This window comes from Astatotilapia calliptera, chromosome 8 (genome assembly GCF_964374335.1).
Source record: "Astatotilapia calliptera chromosome 8, fAstCal68.1, whole genome shotgun sequence".
Taxonomy (NCBI): domain Eukaryota; kingdom Metazoa; phylum Chordata; class Actinopteri; order Cichliformes; family Cichlidae; genus Astatotilapia; species Astatotilapia calliptera.
Window position 1 is genome coordinate 6,446,166 of NC_137429.1, and position 22,381 is coordinate 6,468,546.

General features: G+C 37.4%; 4 protein-coding genes and 1 long non-coding RNA gene across 6 annotated transcripts in view; 3 read left to right on the forward strand and 2 right to left on the reverse strand.

Annotated features, from left to right (window-relative positions):
* LOC113028107 (uncharacterized) overlaps positions 1 to 22,381 on the forward strand; it is a 460,838-nt gene that overhangs the window by 382,567 nt on the left and 55,890 nt on the right. The gene's annotated exons all lie outside the window — the stretch shown is intronic.
* On the forward strand, positions 2,029 to 4,075 carry LOC113028139 (uncharacterized). The gene is made up of 5 exons (XM_080305727.1): positions 2,029 to 2,082; positions 2,184 to 2,267; positions 3,078 to 3,416; positions 3,558 to 3,647; positions 3,753 to 4,075. Exons 1-5 carry the CDS (start codon positions 2,029 to 2,031, stop codon positions 3,849 to 3,851), a joined length of 666 nt encoding a protein of 221 aa, XP_080161853.1. The 3' UTR covers positions 3,852 to 4,075.
* Positions 4,624 to 7,963, reverse strand: LOC113028135 (interferon a3-like). Of its 2 annotated transcripts, XM_026178166.2 has the most exons (6): positions 7,836 to 7,963; positions 6,865 to 6,943; positions 6,679 to 6,762; positions 6,386 to 6,535; positions 6,204 to 6,287; positions 4,625 to 6,093 (listed from the first exon to the last, which is right to left on the reverse strand). In XM_026178166.2, the coding sequence occupies exons 2-6, from the start codon at positions 6,919 to 6,921 to the stop codon at positions 5,995 to 5,997; spliced, it is 474 nt and encodes a 157-aa protein (XP_026033951.2). In that variant the 5' UTR covers positions 6,922 to 6,943; positions 7,836 to 7,963; the 3' UTR covers positions 4,625 to 5,994. The 2 variants fall into 2 exon arrangements, with proteins under 2 accessions (XP_026033949.2, XP_026033951.2); XM_026178164.2 differs by lacking the exon at positions 7,836 to 7,963 and having other exon boundaries at positions 4,624 to 6,093; positions 6,865 to 6,996.
* Positions 12,325 to 14,247, forward strand: LOC113028137 (interferon a3-like). Its single transcript, XM_080305376.1, has 5 exons — positions 12,325 to 12,588; positions 12,690 to 12,773; positions 13,168 to 13,317; positions 13,489 to 13,560; positions 13,655 to 14,247. Exons 1-5 carry the CDS (start codon positions 12,436 to 12,438, stop codon positions 13,751 to 13,753), a joined length of 558 nt encoding a protein of 185 aa, XP_080161502.1. The 5' UTR covers positions 12,325 to 12,435; the 3' UTR covers positions 13,754 to 14,247.
* Positions 15,468 to 17,432, reverse strand: LOC113028133 (interferon a3-like). The gene is made up of 5 exons (XM_080305256.1): positions 17,301 to 17,432; positions 17,118 to 17,201; positions 16,825 to 16,974; positions 16,643 to 16,726; positions 15,468 to 16,532 (listed from the first exon to the last, which is right to left on the reverse strand). Exons 1-5 carry the CDS (start codon positions 17,430 to 17,432, stop codon positions 16,434 to 16,436), a joined length of 549 nt encoding a protein of 182 aa, XP_080161382.1. The 3' UTR covers positions 15,468 to 16,433.

The window sequence follows — 22,381 nt, forward strand, 5'->3', positions numbered from 1 at the left end:
TATGCAGTATCTCTTGTCCAAACCATCTCAGCCTTACCTCTCTAACTTTATCTCTAATGTACTTGATCTGAGCTTTGTCTCTGACATGCTCATTTCCAGTCTGATTATTTGCACAGAAAACCTTAACATCTCCAGCTCAATTTCCTGTCTTTTTGTCGATGTCACCACCTCCAAACCATAAATCATAGCAGGTCTCTTTCCTGTCTTGTAAACCTTCCCTCATGGCTCGTACCTCTAGGTCCTTTTCCACCTGCTACCTACTCTCACTGCAGATGACCTTGCGATCTGCATCTGCGAGCATCACAGCCAATGGAAACTCTTGCCTGAACTTATTCCTCAGTCTACATGACAAAAACAAAACAAACAAACAAAAAACATAATTTATTGACATTATTTGTGTCACTTGCATGCCTACCCTGCCACTGACATTAAAATTATTCTTCATGAATTGTAAAAGTGACCTCCTATGTTATTTAATCTGACTTAGAAGTGACAAATTATAGCTATTAGCTTTATGACTTTTACATTAAAACAAAAAACAAAAGACAAAAATGGCTATTTTGCCCTTCTGGATGATAAAATGGTTTATCACCCAGAAGATAAACCATTCTATCATGGTATTTGTAAAGGGTTAAACCCAAATAGCTTAATAACATGAAAATAACAAAAATACACTAAAGTAAAAAGCTCAATTAAATAGAAAAAAGTAAATAGAATAAAATTGTTTTATCTGTTATGTATGCTTTTAGCTTATTTATATAAGGATTTATGTGGCAGGAGTTACATAGAGCGTGTTTGCATTTCACCATCTAAACGAGCTCCAACTCAAGTTGATTTCCAATCCTCTGGCGGGATTTCATTTTTACTGTCGACATATTTTTTGTGTCTTATGGTTTCCGGGTTATTTTTTTTATTTAAGACAACACATTAAAAACGAACAAAATCAACATGCAGAAAGTAGGTTAACTACTAACCTTAACTAAAGGTAAACAGAAGCGGTAATAAAAACAAAACAAACAAAAAAACAAACCCAAAGTAGAAGCTGTAGTTTACGAGTAACACTTAAAGACGACATAGTGGTTCCATTGTTGTTGACACCACAGACTTTCTGTTCTCCGTTCTCAGCTCCTGCTCTGCTAAAGACTTTTCATAACACACTCTGCAACTTATAAACTACTCCACCGCATAGCCTCACCACCGAAACAATATATTTCCAGTATAGTTGGCTTTTTATTGGTTTCAGAAACTCAAAAAACATAAACTTCAATCACTCTATACTCCTTTCTTATCCTCTGTAATCGTAGCATACTTGAAAATGAAAGCAAACGTGCGTACGGAAGTTTCGTACTTTCATTTTCCTTTGTGTCTACAGTCAAGACACAGCACTGATGTGTGTGTGTCTACAGACACAACACTGATGTGTGTGTGTCTACAGACACAACACTGATGTGTGTGTGTCTACAGACACAACACTGATGTGTGTGTGTCCAAACTGGATTTTAACTGGCTGTTTGATCTTTTTTTTTTTTTTTACTTTTTTTTTTTTAAATAACCTACCTTAATGTCTTGCAAACTGCCAAAAAGGTAAAGACTCCCTGAAAAACATTGCTGTAAATCTCCTATCTTCAATTTTCCAAGATTAAAATCAAGAAGTAAAAACAGATTTCGGATAAATAAACTTTTTTCTTGACGGTAATTAAATTACATTTAAATCAACTGAACTAATTAAACGACTATGACGATGACATAAATCTGCCATGTTTTTACTTTTGAGACGTGTGCCTGTGAGGATTTTCCAGCTGATTAGAAAGTGAAATAGGTGTGTCCTTGGGCTCTGCTATAAATGAAGCGCTGGAGGTTTGCTCCATCAGAACACCAGGACACATGAGCGTTTGCTTCACATAAAGGAAATTTCTACATTTTTCAAAAATGATCAGCAGGATTTTCTTCGCTAGCCTGTTTCTCGGGATGTACAGTACGGGCTCCTCGTTAAGTTGCAAATGGATTGTAAAAGATCCAGGCGACAAAATGTGTCAATTCAGTCTGCACAACAAACAAGCTTTAGGTCTACTTGATATGATGGTGAGTGCACTTCTTTGCATAATGTTTAACATGGTATTGATTTAAATAGTTTGATTAGTTCCATGGATATGATGTGTGTGCGTGTTTTGTGTGTGATGCAGATTACTAACACCACTAAGGATGCTGAAATTGAGCACAACGTGGCTTTCCCTAATCGACTGTATCGCAAGACGTCCAAAGCAACAGTAAGTCACCCCCAACTTTTTACATAAAGTTGTTTCTTTTTTTAATGGAAGAATGGAAAGTGTCAGGATGGCAAATCTACAAAAGTTTGTCTTTACCTATATATAGACTGTTCGGCTATTAAAGGGTCGTAAGGATTCTCTCCCACAGAGCCAAGGGAGTTGTCTCTTATCACGACTCTGTCATAACTGTGCATAATTCAAGGACGAAATACAAAGAACTCATTTTCAACCATTTATTCCTGTGCAATCTAAGATATATCTGGGAAAATTTTCATTGCTGTGTGAATTCTTGTTCTTTGACTTTCTAAGCCATCCATCTTCAAGTGTCACAGAAGTATTCCTATAGTAATTATTTCTTCTTCTTCTTCTTTGTCAATGGAAAATTGTACTTAGTAGTCAGTATAATCTTTTAATGATATAAGTTTGCATATGGTAGAATGCTGCATGTAATTATTTGTGTGTAGAAGTATATAGTTGGTGGCATATTGAAAGAATGTTTCATCCTAGGAGGTCTGTAACATTCTAGGGTATTCACCCCCACATCCTAGGAGCATGAGAGAGGTCGTACCTTGTCTTATTGTTTTACGGTAGGATTAACGTAGCTATGTCAGTTTTAGTTTAAGTGCTTCTTTACATATAGATGAACTGTTGGATTTTCCAGACCAGCAGGTTAAGGGAAGTTGTTTATGGGGCCACACTCTGACCACACACACACACACACACACACACACACACACACACACACACACACACACACACACCTCCACATTGCAATGTAAGGAACAAACGCTCACTGAAGTATAAATAAAGACCGGGGCAGTTTCTCAGCGCGAGTCTCAGTTTCTGGAGACTGCCCTTGCTAGCAAGAAGTTCTGTGTGTTTCTCTTCTCTGAGTCTTTACTGAAGAAGTGTTTTAGAATATATTTCTTAACATTCTTCTTCTTCTTCTTCTTCTTCTTCTTCTTCTTCTTCTTCTTCTTCTTCTTCTTCTTCTTCCAGGCTGAGGATAAACTGGCTTTCACAGTTCAGATTCTGGAGAAGCTGTTTGCCCTGTTTGAGGAGGATCACAGCTCTGCCTCATGGGAGGAGAACACAGTGGAGAACTTTCTCAATATTGTCAACAAACAGGCTGAAGAGCTTCGCTCCTGTGTAAGCTCACTTTCATTTGTTTTTGTAATTTTACAATGAATTCAGTCTCTCTTGTGTAAAAGACCTGACAACTGTGAATAAGTTAAAGTGGTGAATGATTTATTTAAATATATTTTGTTTTATTTCTCTTGATTTATTTAGATTGGAAGCCACAGTTACACGACACAGAAGGTGCAACGGCGGACAGAAATTCATTTCAAGCGACTCTTAAATAAAATCCTAAAGAAAAATGTAAGCCTGCATTATTTTTTTTTACTGAGCCTGTATTTAGTATTTAGCTATGACAGATTTTACACCGCTGGTATTTTAATAATGATAATATTGTTTTGTCTGTAGGGTTACAGTGCTGAAGCCTGGGAGACGATCAGGAACATAACAAAAGATCATCTGAGTCAATGCGGATTCCTGGTTAACTCTCTGGGAAATGCCCACTAAAACTTATCTCTTGGATAAATTTTTTTTAAAATATGTTAGTTAATTTATTTTTTAAATTATATCTTAGTTGGTTTCATTTATTTATTGTATTTATGATATTTGCACTATTTTTAATATTTGTATATTATTTATTTATTTATTTATTTATTTTGTAATTTTTATTAAAATAAACTATTTCATATTATTCTACATGTCAAAGTCAATAAATATTTTCTTATCACACAGATTGAAATATGTTGACTTTTCTGTTCCTGAAATATTAAGAATAAGGGTTATGCACTTATTTTTAATGAGTGCAATCAAACATTAGACACATTGTCCAGATTTATATAGAAAGATTGTTTTGATTCTTCACAAAAGCTCTTATAACATAGAAAGTAGAAGTACTGATACCTCATGTGGAGTGAGTATGAGCACCAAGACCACTTTAGAGACTTTCTTTGGTTTGGTTTCTTTTGATTTATAAAGTATGACGAGTAAACTGAGAGCTTTGCCTTTACACTCAGCTCTCTCTTCACCCTGATGGACCAGTACAGCAGCCGCAGCACTGATCTGTCTGTCAATGTCCTTCCCCCTTCTCCCATCACTCGTGAACAGGACCCCAAGATACTTAAACTCCTCCACTTGGGGCAGGAACTCATCCCTGATCACGAGTGGACAGTCCACCCTTTTCTGGCTGAGCACCATGGCCTTAGATTTGGAGGTGCTATTCTCATTCACTTCATTACATTTGGCTGTGCAGCATTCCAGTGCGAGCTGGAGGGCATCAGCCGATGAAGGCAATATTGAGAGCATCCTGAGCGGCTGCATCACTGTCTGGTTTGGGAGCTGTGCCATATCAGACCGCAAGACCCTACAGCGGATAGTGGGAACAGCAGAGAAGATCATCGGGGTCTCTCTACCCTCTATTGAGGACATCTACACCACACGCTGCATTCGCAAAGCCACCAGCATTGTGGCTGATCGGACACACCCCTCTCACACACTCTTTACACTCCTGCCATCTGGAAAAAGGTACCGAAGCATTCGGGCACGCACATCCAGACTGTGCAACAGCTTTTTTCCACAAGCCATCCGTCTCCTCAGCAAAAAGGGACTGACTGATAAACACGCACACACACACATACACTAACATTATCACTCAGCTTAACTCAAATACCTCAAAACATTGAGACTGGACTGACTAACCAACACAAGCGCAAACACACTGACCTACACCACCAAACCATCGCACACACCAACCTGTAAATGCTCTTTTGCACAATATTATTACTAGATATATTATATATATATATATATTTTTTGCACTAACTTGTCTTGTAGCACCTTGGTTCCTGGAGGAACGTTGTTTCGCCTCACTGTGTATTTTTAAACTGTATATGGTTGAAGTGACAATAAAGTTGAACTTGAACTTGAACTTGAACAACATCATATACGAAATGCAGAGCTGAGATTCAGAGAACACCTAAGTAAAAGCTTTCTGCCACAGATACAAGAGGACTTGTTTTGCAGCCATAAGATGTGAACAACTTGTAGTCCCTGAGTAGACCATGAACTCCTCTCTATGTCAAAATATTCCAAATGTGAGGCCATCAGTTAAAATTTGGCCCAAACTGGATCAATGTAAAACAGAAAGGCTGGAAAAACATTACCCACGTTTTTTTTTTATTTCATCATGAAATAACTGTCTTAATCGTGTCAATTTATTGATTAAGTGACAGAAGAGTTACATCTTATATTATGGGCTTTCCTTTTAACCCATTAAAGAACACTTTCATTCCACTTTCGTGAACTTCCAAGCACTGTGGAGTTTTGTTTTTCATTTTTTAGTTTAATTGCAATCGAAATCTGGTTAAAGGAACTTACAAGTTCACCATTTTGATATTAAAAAGTAATATAAACAATAAATTCACTTTGTAAGAAGATAGATTCTTTTATTTGGTAAAATATATTTTACAAAATGTTCATTTTGCTCATTATAAAGATAAAAAATATTCCTAAATCTTCATCAGCACAGAAAAACAATCAAAACAAAACAAAAATAAATATACAAACAACCAAGTGAATAAATAAATAAATAAAATAAATAGACAAGCAATTAAATTAACACAGCCGTCATTACAGACATGACAAGAGACAGGTTTTATTGGGCCGTGTGCAGAGATGAAGCCAGCTGTTCTGCTCTCATTAGATGGGCTTTGGTTTCTTTCCTGATCACCTCCCAGGCTTCAGCACTGTGACCCTACAGAAATACCAATATTAGTATTCTTATTGTTATTGAAACAAGTTATTATATCTATTTATCTTAAGGATGATCTAAACCCCAAATTAATGAGAATGATGTGATCTTACCATTTCCTTTAGGATATGATGTGAGAGTCTCTTAAAGTACATGTGCAGCTTTGTGGTTTTCTTCTTGTGACTGTGGCTCCCAATCTAATTTAATTACAAGCAAAATGACAATTAAGAATATGTCATGTCATGTAAAGTATCATATTCGAATGTAATAAAAACCTAACTGAAAGTGAACTTACACAGGAGTGAAGCTCTTCAGCCTGTTTGTTGACAATATTGAGCAAGTTCCTCACTGTGCTGTCCTCCCATGATGCAGAGCTGTGATCCTCCTCAAACAGGGCAGCCACCTCCTCCAGAATCTGAACTGTGAAAGCCAGTTTATCCTCAGCCTGGAAGAAGAAGAAGATCAAATACAGACCACTTTAGAAATGCTTCAATAATAATAAGAGTGGATTTAAAAGACAAAATTAATCTGTCCTAAGGGAAAATTATGTTTTTTTCTATAAATAGGCAAAAGCTGAGGTTCACTTACTGATGATTTGGACACCTGGTGGTACAGGTGATTAGGGAAGGCCACAGTGACCTCCACTTCAGTGGTGTTAGTGGCGTTTTTAGCCTGCAACACATTGAGTGTTTTAGTCATCAGATGCTCAAGTGAAATAATTCTAAAACTATTTAAATAACGAATCAACTAATATTAAAACATTAAAACACTCACCATGGTATCAAGCAGATTCAGAGTTTCTTCGTTGTGCTGTCTGAATTTATGATCCATCCATCTGCAGCTTAGCGAGGAGCTTTCAGTGGACAGAGTGAGAAACAGGCAAGCAAAGAGAATCCTGTTCATCATTTTTTTAAAGGTATAAACTTCCTTTGTATGAAGCAAACTCGGATGTCTCCCGGTGTTCTGATGGAGCAGACCTGCAGCGCCGCATTTATAGCAGAGCGAAAATATTTCATTTTCTATATACCTGGGAAACCCGCAGGTACAACAAGCTGTAATGTCGTACACGTGGGATTTAAATTTCCGTCTATAAAAAAAATATCCCACACTTAACAATATATCTTAAAGAAGATAAGATATCATGATGTATGAGGGTTTGACCTCATTATGAGGATTCGTGGACATACACATCCATTTGAACACCTAAGAAACATGACGACAAACTCAACTCACGACTGATGATTTCATTTGTAACCAAATCGTGTATAGGCTTACGTTTTGATACTAAACAGGTAACGTGTTACAGGGATATTAATGCTGCTTTGAGGACATTTTCATCTATTATTGTCAAGAAACGGGCATGTGGCAGGCAGACGGTGGACCCACATGCATGAACAGGTGATGAAACAAAAGTGATCAGATCACAGGTCAGATATATGTTAACGATAACGTCATTGCAAGTACTACATGTGCTGGATTGCTTTTCTTGTTTGTTTGTTTTGTTTTGCTGAGGGGGGCTTTTTTCAGTTATTATTATTTCAGACTCGGAGCAGATAAATACTCCTGGTTTGACCTCCACTACCGGTTACATGAGGTTAACACAAATACATCACAACTGATTTACAAGTACAGCAGAAGTGCAAGCTGCTTAATAATGAAGAAACTGCTAAAAAAGCTAAATGCAGGCCACATGAAATGACGCAATGATGCAATGAACCAAGGTAAATACACCTGCTCATTCATACCTACGCCCATTCTTCACTCACGTGGCAGCCGCTTTCATTTTCCTCGGTAAAGAGAAAAAAAATACCCAAAGTGGAAGCTGTAGTTTACGAGTATCACCTATAGGCGGCGTAGAGTTTCTACTTGGAACAAGTGTCACCTGGCAGTTTGCTGCTTTCTGCCGTGTGATTGGCAGAGGAACTTTGAAAGTTAATAGGTGTGTGAGGTGAGGTCAGCGCTCCTCGGTGAGGAAGTTCCAGAGACAATTAACTCACTCTGGTGCGAGTGGGTATGTTGTTCGTGTGACGTTTTAATGGTGTTCAAGCTGTAGATCGACAGCGCGCGATCAATATTCTGTTGTTGTGATGCCTCTGCAGTTAATGTTTCTTTTTGGTTGATTTGTAATTTCCTTTGGTTAGTCCGTCCAGCCGTAAAGACTGTTATGAATGAAGAGCGGACTAACCTCTCTCGTTGTTATCTTTATCTTTTCGTTTATTAATTTGTGCCACTTCCCTTTTATAAATCCAGACTGCAGGTTACGCATACCGCTGATTCCCAGCTGTGCTGAGACCAGAACTGTTTGCAGTGCGTGCCCAGTGGTAAATTGATTGCAGTGTCTCTAAACTGGGTTTAGTGTAGTGCAGTGTAGTGTTATTTGCTCGCACCTTTGGTTTGATAGGTTTAATGTGCAGCTGGAATATTAGTAAAATATGTTTTGAGTCCTGTTTGGGAATGAATGGGAAATGTATGTTTAATTGATGGAATAAATAAATAAATTATACATTTATCTCTTTGACATTTTATTTGACACCTTAGTGCTCTGTTACATATTGTTGTAGACGCCACAGACTTTCTGTTCTCCGTTCACAGCTCCTGCCCTGCTAAAGACTTTTCATAACACACTCTGCAACTTATATGACCTGTATATTTGGCTTTTTATATATTTCAGAACCTGAAAAAACATAAACTTAAATCACTCTATACTCTTTTCTTCTCTCCTGTAATCAACCCTACATGAAAACAAACGTGCGTAAGGAGCGTCACTGACGTTTGGCGCACATCCGCTTTCATTTTATTTCATCATAAGTAACGAAATGTGTTCGACGTTGACTGTTTTCATTTTTTAACATTTTTTTTAAAACTGCCATTAATGTCTTGCAACCAGTGGCGGTCCTAGCCTGTTTGGCGCCCCGGGCGAACACTCCCTCTGGAGCCCCCCCCCCCCCCCCCCCCCCCCACACACACACACACACACACAAAACATATTAGGAATTGTACAGTAACATAAAACTGTTGGACGGAAACACACACACACACACACACACACACATATATACATACATATGAAGAGAGAGAGAGTATGCATTGTATGCAAACGGCGACCAAACAGCCATCATAATTCGTCATACAATGAGAACAGGACTATTTTTACCATTTCTCTTTGGAGCAACTGTAACCCACATTATTTCCTTAGGGAATGAAGTATTCTGATTCTGATTGTTTCAGGATGACCTGCCATTATCCAATGACACATCTGCTTACCTGTATCTTTTGCTCGTTTCTCCTCCTCTTCTTTTCTATTTTTTCTAAACTGAGCACCTGATGGCTTTGAACTGTTCTTGTCCATCTTCCATTGGTTTTAATTTTGCACTCCAGTATGAACACAAATTCCCCAACTCAACGATCGCCACAATATAACCTAATAGACCTACACCTAGTTCGCAGATTCACTTTGTCTAAGGTGTATTTCTGGGATTTCACACAACCCAGGATTCAAATCATGAATACATATGGGCTTGGATTTACATCTTTATGAATGAAATGTGCTCTATTTGGAAGCAGCCGGCCCCCCTCCCCTGTCGACAGGCTGTGTGTGAGATCATCAAACTTCAAAGTTCACCAGGGAAGACACAAAGGATAACTGTTTGCCTTTCCTGGACTGCGCTGTGCACATTGAAGAGAATGGCAACCTCAACATCGAAGTTTACCGGAAGCCCACACACACGGACCAGTACCTCCTGTTCGACTCCCATCACCCTCTGGAACACAAACTTGGAGTAATTAGGACCCTACACCACCGGGCAGAACATGTTCCCTCTAAGCCTGAAGGAAAAAAGAAGGAACACACACATGTAAAGGAAGCACTCAAAACGTGCAGCTATCCTAACTGGGCGTTCTTAAAGTCAGCAAAGAGGCACAGAAAAGAAGATCAGACACCAGCGAGGGAGGATAAGAAAGACAGACGCAACAACATTGTCATCCCCTATGTAGCCGGTGTATCAGAAAAACTCAGGAGAGTTTTCTCCAAGCACGACATCCCAGTGTATTTCAGACTCAGCAACACGCTCAGACAAAAACTGGTTCACCCGAAAGACAAAACGCCAAAACACAGACTTAACAATGTGGTGTATGCTGTACAGTGCAGCGAGGAATGCCCAGACCTCTACATTGGAGAGACCAAACAGCCACTTCACAAGCGCATGGTACAACACAGAAGAGCCACCTCCACAGGACAAGACTCAGCAGTCCATCTGCATCTTAGGGATAAAGGACACTCTTTCGAGGATGCCAATGTTCACATTTTGGACAGAGAGGACAGATGGTTTGAAAGAGGAGTGAAAGAAGCCATCTATGTCCACTGTGAGCGACCATCTTTGAACAGAGGCGGTGGTTTACGACACCAACTCTCTGCCATCTATAATCCAGTTTTGAGATCCCTTCCCAGACGCCTTAACGCCCACTCACATCCTGGGCCATCTGACCTCAGGAATTCGCATGATAAGGTGGGGCCAGGTTTCACAATGAACTCACCCGAAACTCTGGCTGATTGGGACCCACACCCAGTTTCACACCTTGGCTCAGGCGATTAGAGGATCATCAGGGGGTCCTTTTGTCCCTCTGTGGGGGGTTTATATCTGGGACTCTCCACCATTTGACCTTAGAACTGAAGAAGCTTCTCGGATGAGAGGTGAAACGTCTTCAAGTAACTTAAAGAAGTCCAGACGCTTTTCTTTGCAAGCTCCTTTGACTACGATGACCTGGATGACTGAGAACCTTCACAGACAGATCATCAAACTGTAAATTATAAATTTTAAGTTGTTATTGATCCCTTTACCCCGAGTCCTAAAGTGTGTATTTATTTTCTTACTCTTCTTATATTTGTTGTTCGTTTACTTGCACTGCTGTAACTGGAGGCTCGGCGTTTCGTCTCCCTATATACTGGACTGTATATAGCGGAGATGACAAAGTTTACTTTGACTTCAGCAGCAAGCAGGCGCACCGAGGGCTCTCGCGCTCACTTTTCGCGTATAGAATTAGAATGATAAGTCAGTATCATGATGTCTCGTGTTTGGTGTTTGTTGGTTTTTTTATTGTTTTATTTTGCGAGTTGGTTATTAGATGCTATCCAACCAGCCAAAGAATCCCCCGCCGCCCCGCCCTCTCCTCCCTGTGCCACAAGAAGCAGGCGCACCTCGCAAACGGAGGGCGCCCTTACTCCCAGCAAATGGGCGATAGAAAACCGATGGTGCCTATGCCATTCCCAATACGCGCTGGCTGATGTCTGGGCAGCATGAGTACGAGCAATTTATTTATTTATTTATATTTGCCGATGCCCGTGAATCCGCCCCCCACCACGATGCTGATATCAAAAACCGCTACTGCTTGCAACCCGCAAAGAAGGTGAATACTACTGCCTGAAAATAATTACTGTAAATCTCCAACCTTCAATTTTCCAAGATAAAATAATGTAAGAAAGAATTGAGATGAATATACTTTTACATGACGGTAATTAAAATACACATATATTAAACGACCATTATCCGAGGTTTACTTGAAACCAGCTGAAGGTTAAAAAACTAAAACTATTTTTTTTTTTAAATTTTAGCTACCTTAATGTCTTGCAAACTGCCAAGAAAGTAAAGACTCCCTGAAAAACATTGCTGTAAATCTCCTATCTTAAATTTTCCAAGATTAAAATCAAGAAGTAAAAACAGATTTCGGATAAATAAACTTTTACTTGACAGTAATTAAATTACATTTAAACTAATTGAACTAATTAAACTAATTAAACTAATTAAACGACTGTTGTTCTACGTTTACTTTAAAATCGCCTAAAGGTTTCATGTTAATCGCAAGTATTAAGAGATTGACATAGAGGTGGAGATTTGTGTTTTTATGCTTTTATGTGGTAACTTGACGTCATCTCATGGTGCTGCTGCCTCAGTTTTTGTTATATCATAGCCAATTTTTGTACAACACTGTCTTTATATGACACAATTATCATAAAAAACAACAACAACAACAACAAAAAAACACAAACACAAGCTAAAAAAATAATGACAAATCTTTTTTCTGGTTCACGTTTTTCTAGTTTCTACTTGATAGAGTTAGAAAACGAAATCTTGCACTCTCTATAAATGAAAGAACAGATATTAAATCTTAAAAGGATGACATAAATCTGCTATGTTTTTACTTTTGAGACGATTATCCAGCTGATTAGAAAATGAAATAGGTGTGTCCTTGGGCTTTGCTATAAATGAAGCGCCTGAGGTTTGCTCCATCAGAACACCAGGAGACCTGAGAATTTGCTTCACACTAAGGAAATTTCTACATTTTTCAAAAATGATCAGCAGGATTTTCATCGCTTGCCTGTTTCTCGGGATGTACAGTACGGGCTCTTTGCTAGGTTGCAAATGGATTGTAAATGATCGAGACGACATAAAACATCAATTCCATGTGTACAACAAGAGAGCTTTGGGTTTCCTTGATATGATGGTGAGTGCACTTCTTTGCATAATGTTTAACATGGTATTGATTTAAATAGTTTGATTAGTTCCATGGATATGATGTGTGTGCGTGTTTTGTGTGTGATGCAGATTACTAACACCACTAAGGATGCTGAAATTGAGCACACAGTGGCTTTCCCTAATCAACTGTATCACCAGAAGTCCAAAGCAACAGTAAGTCATCCCCAGCTTTTTACATAAAGTTGTTTCTTTTTTAATGAAAGAATGGAAAGTGTCGTGATTGCAAATCCACAAAAGTTTGTCTTTACCTATATATAGACTGTTCAGCTATGAAAGGGTCGAAGGGATTCTCTCCCACAGAGCCAAGGGAGTTGTCTCTTATCACGACTCTGTCATAACTCCTGTCCATAAAAATGTATAATTCAAAGACAAAACACAACAATGTTATTTTCAAACATTTGTTCCTGTGCAAACAAAGATTTTCGGTCCCTGGGAAATTTCTCATAGCTGTGTGAATTCTTGTTCTTTGACTATTCATCTTGAAGTTTTAAAGAAGTATTCCTATAGTGATCTCTTCTTCTTCATCTTCATCTTCTTCTTCTTCTAGGATGAGGATAAACTGGCTTTCATAGTTCAGATTCTGAAGGAGCTGTTTGCCCTGGTTGAGAAGGATCGCAGTTCTGCACCATGGGAGAAGAACACAGTGGAGAACTTTCTCAGTATTGTCGACAAAATGGCTGAAGAGCTTAACTCCTGTGTAAGCTCACTTTCATTACAATGAACAATGATATTGCATTTTTTTTTTAAATTTTACAATGAATTCAGTCTCTATTATATATATTTTATCAGTCTCTGACAAATGTGAATAAGTTAAAGTGGTGAATGATGTATTCAAATATATTTTGTTCTTTCCTTGTGGGTTATTTAGGTTGGAAGCCACAGCAACACGACAGAGCTGACGCATTTCACGAGTCTCTCAAATGAAATCCTAAAGGCCAATGTAAGTCTGCATTATTTTTACTAAACCTGTATTTCAATATGACAGATTTTACACCGCTGGTATTTTAATAATGATAATATTGTTTTGTCTGTAGGGTTACAGTGCTGAAGCCTGGGAGACGATCAGGAAAGAAGCCAAAGCCCATCTAATGAGAGCAGAACAGCTGGCTTCATCTCTGCACACGGCCCAATAAAACCTGTCTCTTGTCATGTCTGTAATGACGGCTGTGTTAATTTAATTGCTTGTCTATTTATTTTATTTATTTATTTATTTATTTATTTATTTAGTTACTTGGTTATTTGTATATTTTTGTTTTGATTGTTTTTCTATGCTGATGAAGATTTAGGAATATTTTTTATCTTTATAATGAGCAAAATGAAAATTTTGTAAAATATATTTACAGAAGACCATCTGAGTCAATGCGCATCCCTGGTTAAGTCTCTGGGAAATGCCCACTAAAACTCGTCTTTCGGATAAATTTTTAAAATGTATTTGTATTTCTTAATTGGTTTAATTTATTTATTGTATTCATAATATTGACACTAGTATTTATTTTTGTATTATTTATTCATTTATTTATTAGATTTCTGAAAAATTTCCATAAAGTAAACTAGACATATTATTTGATATGTTAAAGTCAATAAATATTTTCTTATCACACAAATTGAAATTGTTGACTTTTCTGTTCCTGAAATATCAAGAATAATGGTTATGCACTTATTTTTAATGAGTGCAATCAAACATTAGACACATTGTCCAGATTTATATAGAAAGATTGTTTTGATTCTTCACAAAAGCTCTTACAACATAGAAAGTAGAAGTACTGATACCTCATGTGGAGTGAGTATGAGCACCAAGACCACTTTAGAGACTTTCTTTGGTTTGGTTTCTTTTGGTTTATAAAGTATGACGAGTAAACTGAGAGCTTTGCCTTTACACTCAGCTCTCTCTTCACCCTGATGGACCAGTACAGCAGCCGCAGCACTGATCTGTCTGTCAATGTCCTTCTCCCTTCTCCCATCACTCGTGAACAGGGCCCCAAGATACTTAAACTCCTCCACTCGGGGCACAAACTCATCCCTGATCACGAGTGGACAGTCCACCCTTTTCTGGCTGAGCACCATGGCCTTAGATTTGGAGGTGCTATTCTCATTCACTTCATTACATTTGGCTGTGCAGCATTCCAGTGCGAGCTGGAGGTCATCAGCCGATGAAGGCAATAGAACAACATCATATACGAAATGCAGAGCTGAGATTCAGAGAACATCTGAGCCTTCTGCCACTTGGCTACACCTAGAAATTCTCTAAATACAAATTATGAACAGAACCGGTGACAAGGGCGGCCCTGGTGGAATCCATCACCCACCGGAAACCAGTCTGACTTATTGCTCATTGCTGGCTATGCGGACCAAGCTCCTGAAATGGTTGTATGAGAATTGAGTGGTCCATAGCAATGGGCCAAACAGCCCATACTCCTGAAGTACCTTCCACAAGACACTCTGACGGACATGGTCGAGTGCCTTCTCCGGGTCCACAAAGCCCATGTAGACTGGCTGGACAAACTCCCATGCACCCTCAAGTATCCTCAAGAGGATAAAGAGCTGGTCCAGTGTTCCACCATCAGGATGTAAACTGCATTGTCCAAGGTTCGACTAACTGCCACCTCAGAGGTACCACCCCTGATCTGGTAAATGGACTGATTCTTATATAGCACTTTTCTACTCTCCCGGGGTACTCAAAGCGCTCTATACAACATGCCTCATTCACCCATTCACACCCACTCATACAAGCACTTCAAGTGCAACCTAAACTACATTCACACACATTCATACTCCGATGAATGCAACTTGCCCAAGGCATCCAGACTGGGGAAGCCAAGGATCGAACCACCAACCTTCCGATCAGTAGCTGATCTGTTCTACCACCTGAGCCTCAGCCACCCCACACAAAGTAAAAGTTAGACTGATGCAGTACATGAGCACAATGCCTATACAAATATACCTATATCATGCATAAAAGAACTGAAAAATGGTACATACTTCTTCAATTCTAAGTTTTTCCATATTCGAGCATTAAAAATAAATAAAAGAATAAATAAATAATTTGGTCATTTTCAGGTTGTAAAATAATTTAAGTGGAAGCTTAGACGACAGTATTTATAATTATTTAACAAAAAGTAAACTTCACAGCATCACATCTGAAATTAAGTATATTAGCGCAGATACAAGAGGACTTGTTTTGCAGCCATAAGACGTGAACAACTTGTAGTCCCTGAGGAGACCATGAACTCCTCTCTATGTCAAAATATTCCAAATGTGAGGCCATCAGTTAAAATTTGGCCCAAACTGGATCAATGTAAAACAGAAAGGCTGGAAAAACATTACCCACGTTTTTGTTTATTTCATCATGAAATAACTGTCTTAATCGTGTCAATTTATTGATTAAGTGACAGAAGAGTTACATCTTATATTATGGGCTTTCCTTTTAACCCATTAAAGAACACTTTCATTCCACTTTCGTGAACTTCCAAGCACTGTGGAGTTTTGTTTTTCATTTTTTAGTTTAATTGCAATCGAAATCTGGTTAAAGGAACTTACAAGTTCACCATTTTGATATTAAAAAGTAATATAAACAATAAATTCACTTTGTAAGAAGATAGATTCTTTTATTTGGTAAAATATATTTTACAAAATTTTCATTTTGCTCATTATAAAGATAAAAAATATTCCTAAATCTTCATCAGCATAGAAAAACAATCAAAACAAAAATATACAAATAACCAAGTAACTAAATAAATAAATAAATAAATAAAATAAATAGACAAGCAATTAAATTAACACAGCCGTCATTACAGACATGACAAGAGACAGGTTTTATTGGGCCGTGTGCAGAGATGAAGCCAGCTGTTCTGCTCTCATTAGATGGGCTTTGGCTTCTTTCCTGATCACCTCCCAGGCTTCAGCACTGTGACCCTACAGAAATACCAATATTAATATTCTTATTGTTATTGAAACAAGTTATTATATCTATTTACTTTAAGGTTGATCTAAAACCCAAATTAATGAGAATGATGTGATCTTACCATTTCCTTTAGGATATGATGTGAGAGTCTCTTAAAGTACATGTGCAGCTTTGTGGTTTTCTTCTTGTGACTGTGGCTCCCAATCTAATTTAATTACAAGCAAAATGACAATTAAGAATATGTCATGTCATGTAAAGTATCATATTCGAATGTAATAAAAACCTAACTGAAAGTGAACTTACACAGGAGTGAAGCTCTTCAGCCTGTTTGTTGACAATATTGAGCAAGTTCCTCACTGTGCTGTCCTCCCATGATGCAGAGCTGTGATCCTCCTCAAACAGGGCAGCCACCTCCTCCAGAATCTGAACTGTGAAAGCCAGTTTATCCTCAGCCTGGAAGAAGAAGAAGATCAAATACAGACCACTTTAGAAATGCTTCAATAATAATAAGAGTGGATTTAAAAGACAAAATTAATCTGTCCTAAGGGAAAATTATGTTTTTTTCTATAAATAGGCAAAAGCTGAGGTTCACTTACTGATGATTTGGACACCTGGTGGTACAGGTGATTAGGGAAGGCCACAGTGACCTCCACTTCAGTGGTGTTAGTGGAGTTTTTAGCCTGAAACACATTGAGTGTTTTAGTCATCAGATGCTCAAGTGAAATAATTCTTTCACGAAAAATAACAAATTAACTAATATTAAAGCATTAAACACTCACCATGGTATCAATTAGATTCAGAGTTTCTTCGTTGTGCTGTCTGAATTTATGATCCATCCATCTGCAGCTTAGCGAGGAGCTTTCAGTGGACAGAGCGAGAAACAGGCAAGCAAAGAGAATCCTGTTCATCATTTTTTAAAGGTATAAACTTCCTTTGTATGAAGCAAACTCTCGGATGTCTGCTGGAGCAGACCTGCAGCGCTGCATTTATAGCAGAGCGAACATATTTCATTTTCCATACCTGGGAAACCCGCAGGTGAGCGGGTTGAGGCCTCAACGTACAACAGGCTGTAATGTCGGAAATCTCAGATTAGAATTTGTATCCAAATCAAAGAAAATATTCCACAGTGGAGGATAGGCAGCGTTTTTAAACAAGCTAAGGTATCACCCTCGTTAATTTAGTAATTTACGTCACTACGAGTTACCTGCCAAACATAAATACATGAACTTAAATACGTGAAACACAAAACAAGAAACACATCTCACAGCTGATTTTTTTCCCCATTAGGCTACCTCTACATGTTTCTGAAATAGTTAAGTTGTGATATGAAAAAAATTACGTCTTCCTTGAATATTTATCTCGATTTTAGCGCCAGTTTACACCCCGAAAATAAAAATAATTAAATACAATGAGATTTCATTAACGGCCACCTTACTTAAATCTGTGTAATTTATAATAAAAGCTGGTACTGCACATTTCATCAATTTGCATTACTTGTTTGTGTTTTTTTTTTTCCTTTTTTCGGCATCTTTTTTCACACAGCACACAATGTTTTCGGTTTGAACAACGAACAATGTATTTTTTTCACAGTTGGAATTACTCAGTTGCTTCTTTTACCTAACGCTCCAGGTCTATTGCACAGTGTCCATGTGTGCTATAAAAGGGAAGTTCTTACTTTCAGAAACTGAAAGTGGCTTGATGACTGTGCGGAATGTGTCGTAACGCGAACCGATGAGTGACATTTCGCCTTGTTTTATCTTGAACCTGTGGCTTCCCTGTGTGAACCAGGTAACCTACGGAAAACTGCTTCACGTCTTAATCGGAAGATTAGCCCATGTTTTCATCTCAATTGAGAAATAATGAATAAAGACACTACTATTGTATAGGCAGACACGAGATCAGTAACCCTGACTGAAACCCACAATTTCAATTTTCAAAATTTTCTGGACCGGTACAGGACAAATACGGCCTAGCTTGAATTGTGACCACTATAAAAAAGCATAAAAACTCTCATTTTGAAGACCCTGAGTAATTTATCGCCTGTAGATTTGATTAAGCAATTCACTGTATATTGGAATGAACAACACTAATACCCCAGTGCAGGTGGTTCTGATGTCATGCAAATGTGAGCATATATTCACTGGTACATATATTAACGAATTAATAAAATATTAGCATTTGTGAATTTTGTAGCTCATTTTTAAACACTTAAGTAACCCTTAAGAAGAGTAACTCTTCTTTATCTGACGGACTTATTGCACCAATATGCCAGATCACACTCGTCTAGATCACTGGAGCAGATCTCGAAATTTCAGGTTAGGTCTATTTACCGTTTCCACTACATTATGATCCTATATTACTTAAAGCGTCGTTTTTAGTTTCTTTAATTAACTCATTTTTTATTCCTTTTATTATATACTGATTTAAAATAAAGTCGATCTAAACTTCTGCTTGTGTGGTCACGTTAACCTGTGTCAGTTTGTGTGCTAAGCAATGATGAGAAATTAGTTTGTGAGTTCGAGAATTGCATTCGAAATCCAGTTAATCCTGCAGCCTGGAAGAACAATCACAGACTACCTAACAGATACTTTTACACCACTGCTCAGGACATTTTTAAAAGGAAAGGTCAATGTATTTATTACATCCAGTGATTTTGTTTAAAAGAAGAAGAAGAAGAAGAAGAAGAAGAAGAAGAAGAAGAAGAAGAAGAAGAAGAAGAAGAAGAAGAAGAAGAGAAGTAGGTTTAGAAGTAAAAGCTGGGGACGCCTGACGGTACAGATGATTGGGGAAGGGTATATTTTCCTCCACTTCAGTGGTGTTGGTTCAGTTATCCTGCATTAAACTCATCAAGTGTTTAAAGCATCAAACACAATATTGAAATATTTAAACTAAACAAAAATCCAACTTATTAGATGGCATTGAGTAGCTTTAGTAGCTTTTTATTATAAATTCAAAGTTTCAGATTTTATCACTGGAATAGCTTGTGTTTTGGTAATAAAAAAAAATATAATGTGTTACAACAATATCATTCCAACTTTATTACATTTAGACTATTATACAATTAAAATGATTTGTTAGCTGCTGAATTTGGGTATTGTGCATTTACACATGAATTATTTCCACAGATTGTTAATGGTTTGGTTTGGTTAATTGTTTTCTTATTCCTGGGTACTTTTCCACTAGGGCACAACCCTTTACTGTACGCTGACCTATGTGATTTTTTTATGATTACTCAGTTGCTTGTGTGGAAAACTAATACTTCATAAATAAATGAAACTGCACAGTATCCACACGAGACATAAAAAGGAAGCGATAAAAAGTGGCTTTGTGGTTCTGCAACTGTTGCCATTCAGCATTCATTCAAAGGAACCGGCCAGTGATATTTCACCTTCTTTTACCTAGAATATGTGAAACTTGTGGCAACATGGGAAGATTAACATCCCTTGAGACTTTACAAAATTACAAAATAAAAGGCATGGTGAGGAAGAGAGCCAGAGAATAATAACACAGCTGTGTTTGAAGAAAGAAATGCATTTCAAGAAACTCGCAGATGATGATCTGAAGAAAAAAAATCTACATTATTCTAATTCTTACAAGAAGGATTTTTTCATTTAGCTTATAATTTTGTAATATATTCTTCTTTTTTTTCATTTACAAGCTGCTTGGATAAGTGATTCTTTTTTTTCCTCTGTGTGGGCTAACAGATATACATAATTATAAATATGTATTAAACTTAACAGTTGATATAATTATTTAATACTTAATATTTAAGCTTTCTGAAGGGTTATTAAATATTAAACTTTGGTTCTTCTTTGTTTTTTTGTTTCTAAAGTACGTTGTGTGTAATTTTTTATTTATTATAATTATTCATTAAATTATGTCTGGTCAAGACTGTAATAATCCAACAGCAAACATGCTGGAAAATGTGAAAAAAAAACTTGAGAACCAAGTGACTTCAAGAACCAGTAAATGCCATCAGACATTTTCTGTAGGCTCTTATCAAAGCTGTACAAAAAGGGGAAAATTTTGACCTGCTTTGACCTTTTAATCAATAGAACCTTTTCTTTCTGTTTGCCCTTTGGTTGCTTTTAACTTCTTTCATGATTTCCCACTGTGATGTTTCAGCAACTTTGCGGCCGTTTCCAGCTTTTTGTTTTTCTATAGAGCAGTAAAAGACATGATCATAGCATGGTTCACACAAGTCTGTTCTGACAACAACTCCAAGAGGCTTTTGAAAAAGTCTTTAGCAAAACTGAAACGTAAAACACAACAATAGTAAAACAGTCACCATGGTATCAAGTAGAATTAGAGTTTCTTCATTGTTCTGTCTGAATTTATGATCCATCCATCTGCAGCTTAGCGAGCAGCCTTCAGTGGACAGAGCGAGAAACAGGCAAGCAAAGAGAATCCTGCTGATCGCTTTTTCAGAAGCTATAAACTGCTTTTGTATGAAGCAAACCCTCAGGTGTCCTGGTGTTCTGATGGAGCAGATTGTTAAATGTTGGCTTTAAATCTATAATTACACAAAAGAACGGAGAACATGGTAAAATATCAGAATGATAAAAAAGAAACATGTACCTGAAGATCTAGAAAAGACCAAAAAAAAGCATGACAAAAAATACAACTCATAACTGACTATTTTGTTAGCTTGATAAAAGAAATAAAGTGTTTATATGGTGACTTTACATCAAACAAATTAAAACAATCAAATCAAAAACAATTATTGACTGCTTGATTTAATATTACAGAACATTTGTAGTATTGGGCATTTATATATTTATTATTAAATTTCATTTATTTCAGTATTCTTATTTTTTTGGCATGGCTTTATAGGAATTCTTTCCATACTCTGTGGGGGTACAGGTGATTTGATATGTACAATTAGCAATGTGGTATTTTCCTATTGTTCAAATCACCAACTTAATTACCAGGCGTGTAAAATAGAAAAACCTGGAGGTCTAAAAGCATAGTATCCATAGAGCCATAAACAGGAAGTTTCTGTATGAAGAAACTGAAAGTGAGTTAGTGACTGAGTAACTGCACTGTCACGATCATTCATAGGAATCGATCAGTGATATTTGCCTCTCTAGGATGTAGTTTTAGAAGTAGGTAAGCCAAAGAAGGGGATTCTCCTTCACATTTTAATGGGAAGATTTGGGAAGATTGCTGCAAAAGGAAGCAAAAAGGTGTTGCCGTTATTTATAATGAGTAGAAAAAAATGTCTAAAACATGGTGAGTGTTTAGTGTAGAAATATCTATTTGATCATTCACCAAGACAGATCTGCTCTTTTAATACAGAAACTACAAAAATAGTTGGACCCGGACCCGACTACACAGTTCACTCTTTTAACAGTTTTATTTGGTTGCTGGTTATTACGACACTCAGTTGCAACTTTTCAGCTACAACCCCACACACACCACAACAACCTCAGGTGCCAGCACGTTTTTTCCGGGGCAGGCGTGATGAGCTCCAATGTGTGTCAGCCTCCCCTGCAGCCGCGCCACAAACCACACCCAGCCACAGCTATTTTAATACAGATTTTATGAATGCTGTGCAACATTTAACCAAATTTTTTTTATTTATGTTGAAGGTTTAATGCCTTTGAAGATCCTCTGCAATCATGCAGACAAACTGTTGAAATGCAATAGTTTAGATATTTCAAGCTGTTTGTCATCGCTTTCATAAATTGAAGGCTTATTAAATATTAACCATAACTTTGACTTTTTTACATGAAAAAAAATACATTTTTATGTTGTTGTTTTTCTGATATATATTGTGTAACCTTATATTGAATTATGTCTGGTTGAAAATCTAATAATTCAGTGACAAATGGGATTGAAAAAGTGAATAATTGCATGA

Excerpts from the sequence above, each read along its gene's own strand:
- LOC113028135 (XM_026178164.2), bottom strand. The coding sequence starts at position 6,996 with ATGATGAACAGGATTCTCTTTGCTTGCCTGTTTCTCACTCTGTCCACT. Across the intron at positions 6,536-6,678 it reads ACCAGGTGTCCAAATCATCA|GCTGAGGATAAACTGGCTTT; the intron begins GTAAGTGAACCT and ends TTCTTCTTCCAG. Across the intron at positions 6,288-6,385 it reads CTGAAGAGCTTCACTCCTGT|ATTGGGAGCCACAGTCACAA; the intron begins GTAAGTTCACTT and ends TAATTAAATTAG.
- LOC113028133 (XM_080305256.1), bottom strand. The coding sequence starts at position 17,432 with ATGATGAACAGGATTCTCTTTGCTTGCCTGTTTCTCGCTCTGTCCACT. Across the intron at positions 17,202-17,300 it reads TGAATCTAATTGATACCATG|GCTAAAAACTCCACTAACAC; the intron begins GTGAGTGTTTAA and ends AATGTGTTTCAG. Across the intron at positions 16,975-17,117 it reads ACCAGGTGTCCAAATCATCA|GCTGAGGATAAACTGGCTTT; the intron begins GTAAGTGAACCT and ends TTCTTCTTCCAG.
- LOC113028139 (XM_080305727.1), top strand. The coding sequence starts at position 2,029 with ATGTGTCAATTCAGTCTGCACAACAAACAAGCTTTAGGTCTACTTGAT. Across the intron at positions 2,083-2,183 it reads TAGGTCTACTTGATATGATG|ATTACTAACACCACTAAGGA; the intron begins GTGAGTGCACTT and ends TGTGTGATGCAG. Across the intron at positions 3,417-3,557 it reads CTGAAGAGCTTCGCTCCTGT|ATTGGAAGCCACAGTTACAC; the intron begins GTAAGCTCACTT and ends TGATTTATTTAG.
- LOC113028137 (XM_080305376.1), top strand. The coding sequence starts at position 12,436 with ATGATCAGCAGGATTTTCATCGCTTGCCTGTTTCTCGGGATGTACAGT. Across the intron at positions 12,589-12,689 it reads TGGGTTTCCTTGATATGATG|ATTACTAACACCACTAAGGA; the intron begins GTGAGTGCACTT and ends TGTGTGATGCAG. Across the intron at positions 12,774-13,167 it reads ACCAGAAGTCCAAAGCAACA|GATGAGGATAAACTGGCTTT; the intron begins GTAAGTCATCCC and ends TTCTTCTTCTAG.